General features: G+C 45.8%; 1 protein-coding gene across 1 annotated transcript; it reads right to left on the bottom strand.

Moving 5' to 3' along the window:
* Window positions 1–750: 750 nt before the first annotated feature.
* On the bottom strand, window positions 751–2,020 carry LOC137503303 (zinc finger protein ZFP2-like). The gene has a single exon (XM_068230852.1). The coding sequence runs from the start codon at window positions 2,018–2,020 to the stop codon at window positions 905–907; it is 1,116 nt and encodes a 371-aa protein (XP_068086953.1). The 3' UTR covers window positions 751–904.
* Window positions 2,021–2,494: the final 474 nt, after the last annotated feature.

The following is a 2,494-nucleotide window of genomic DNA, read 5'->3' as shown; positions in this document are numbered from 1 at the left end:
AGGGTGAGTGACGTGATGTACAACAGCGCGCCCACGCGGGTGGAGGGCAAAAGTATTCTGTCTGAGCCGGGCCCTCGGAAGGGTAGGACCTATGCCGCTGTCAAACCCTTGCACGTGGTAGTGGTGGGGGTAAGGTTCGGCAGTTCGGTTCACTGCCGTCTCAATCCTACATATATAGATTGAGACGGCGGTGGTTCGGTTATTGATGTTGGGGAGGAAGGGGCGTTAGCGTTGAAGGAGGGATTGGATATGGGTGGGGTATAGTAGCCATTACTGAATGAAAACAGCCCATTTGCGAGCTTTAATCTGAAAATGCAACAACCCGACATTATCGAGATCATTTTGCAGTTGCTCACAATCTTGTAACTTATTTATTACTCTGTACAGAATAACATCATCTGCGAAAAGCCTTATCTCTGATTCCACTTCCTTACACATATCATTGATATATATAAGAAAACATAAAGGTCCAATAACACTGCCTTGAGGAATTCCCCTCTGAATTGTTACAGGGCCAGATAAAGTTTCACCTACTATAATTCTCTGAGTTCTATTTTCTAAGAACAGAGCCACCCATTCAGTCACTCTTTCATCCAGTCCAATTGCACTCATTTTGGCCAGTAGTCTCCCATGATCTACCCTATCAAATGCCTTAGAGAGGTCAGTCGCAATACAGACCAATTGATCTACTGAATCCAGGATATCTGCTATATCTTGCTGGAATCCTACAAGTTGTGCTTCAGTGGAATAAACTTTGTAACAGTATGGCTTCTCTTCTGTGTATGTCCGCATATGAACAGTTAGGTCGGACTGCCTTTCTTTGTGAATGATTTGTCACAGACATTGCACCTGTTTGGCTTCTCGCCTATATGGGTCAGCATATGATCAGTTAGTTTGCCTCTCTTTATGACACGCCTGTATGTCTCCGCATATGTTCGGTAAGATTGCTTCTCCTTAAGAATGATTTGCCACAGACATTGCAGCGGTAAAGCTTCTCGCCTGTATGGGTCCGGATATGATCGGTCAGACTGCCTTTCGTTGTGAATGATTTGCCACAGACATTGCATCTGTAAGGCTTCTCGCCTGTATGGGTCCGCGTATGTTCGGTTAGTTTACATCTCTTTATGAATGATTTGCCACAGACATTGCAACTGTATGGCTTCTCGCCTGTATGGGTACGCATATGATAGATCAGACTGAGTTTCGTTGTGAATGAATCGCCACAGACATTGCAGTTGTAAGGCTTCTCGCCTGTATGGGTACGCATATGATCGGTCAGACTGCGTTTCGTTGCGAATGATTTGCCACAGACATTGCAGCTGTAAGGCTTCTCGCCTGTATGGGTCCTCATATGATCGGTCAGACTGCGTTTCGTTGCGAATGATTTGCCACAGACATTGCAGCTGTAAGGCTTCTCGCCTGTATGGGTCCTCATATGATCGGTCAGACTGCGTTTCATTGCGAATGATTTGCCACAGACATTGCAGCTGTAAGGCTTCTCGCCTGTATGGGTAAGCATATGATCGGTCAGATGGCCTTTCTGTGTGAATGATTTGTCACAGACATTGCAACTGTAAGGCTTCACGCCTGTATGGGTACGCATATGATCGATCAAGCTGCGTTTTGTTGCGAATGATTTGTCACAGACATTGCAGCTGTAAGGCTTCTCGCCTGTATGGGTCCTCATATGATCAGTCAGATGGCCTTTCTTTGTGAATGATTTGTCACAGACATTGCACCTGTAAGGCTTCTCGCCTGCATGGGTCCGCATAAGACCGGTTAGACTGCCTTTCTTAATGAATGACTTGCTACAGACATTGGAACTGTTTGGCTTCTCTCCTGTTTGAGTCAGCTTGTGATAAGATAAACTGCTTTTCTTGACAAATGATTTGCAACATACAGTGCAAAACTGAGGCTTGTTGCCTGTGTGAATAACCATGTGACCTGCTAGATTTTTCCAGCTCAAGGATTTTCCACAGACGTTGCAGCAGTATCGGTTCTTGCCCGTGTGAGACCGCATAACGTCCGGCCTTTTCCTGAAATGTTTATGAGATACTGAGCATTCGTTTATAATTCCACCTTTATGCAATCGCATGTTACCAGTCAGCATTTTCCTCTTTGTAAAGGAATTTTCAGAAAATCCGCACACTTGGAGCGGGTGGATCCTGAGGTGTTTCGACAAGCTGCTTCGGCTACCAAACACCTTTCCGCAGTGGTCGCACTTGAAGGGTCGATCTTCCTTGTGTCTTATCAGATGTTGCAAGAGGTCACACTTCCTAGCCAGGACTTCACTGCACACACTACACCTAAAACTAGATGATCCGCCGTCCGGAGGTTGATGATCTCTACAGCTCACCTCGGGTCTCGATCTACAGTGACAAATTGAAACCATGTGAGCAATAGGGCAACAGCCAAATCCACTACAACTCTAACACAGGGGGTTTGCTACTGGGCATTCCAATCACTGATATCCAGTGCAGAGAGCTCGTTACTC

Source organism: Anabrus simplex, chromosome X, assembly GCF_040414725.1.
Source record: "Anabrus simplex isolate iqAnaSimp1 chromosome X, ASM4041472v1, whole genome shotgun sequence".
Classification (NCBI taxonomy): Eukaryota; Metazoa; Arthropoda; class Insecta; order Orthoptera; family Tettigoniidae; genus Anabrus; species Anabrus simplex.
This window is presented reverse-complemented; position numbering and strand designations above follow the sequence as displayed.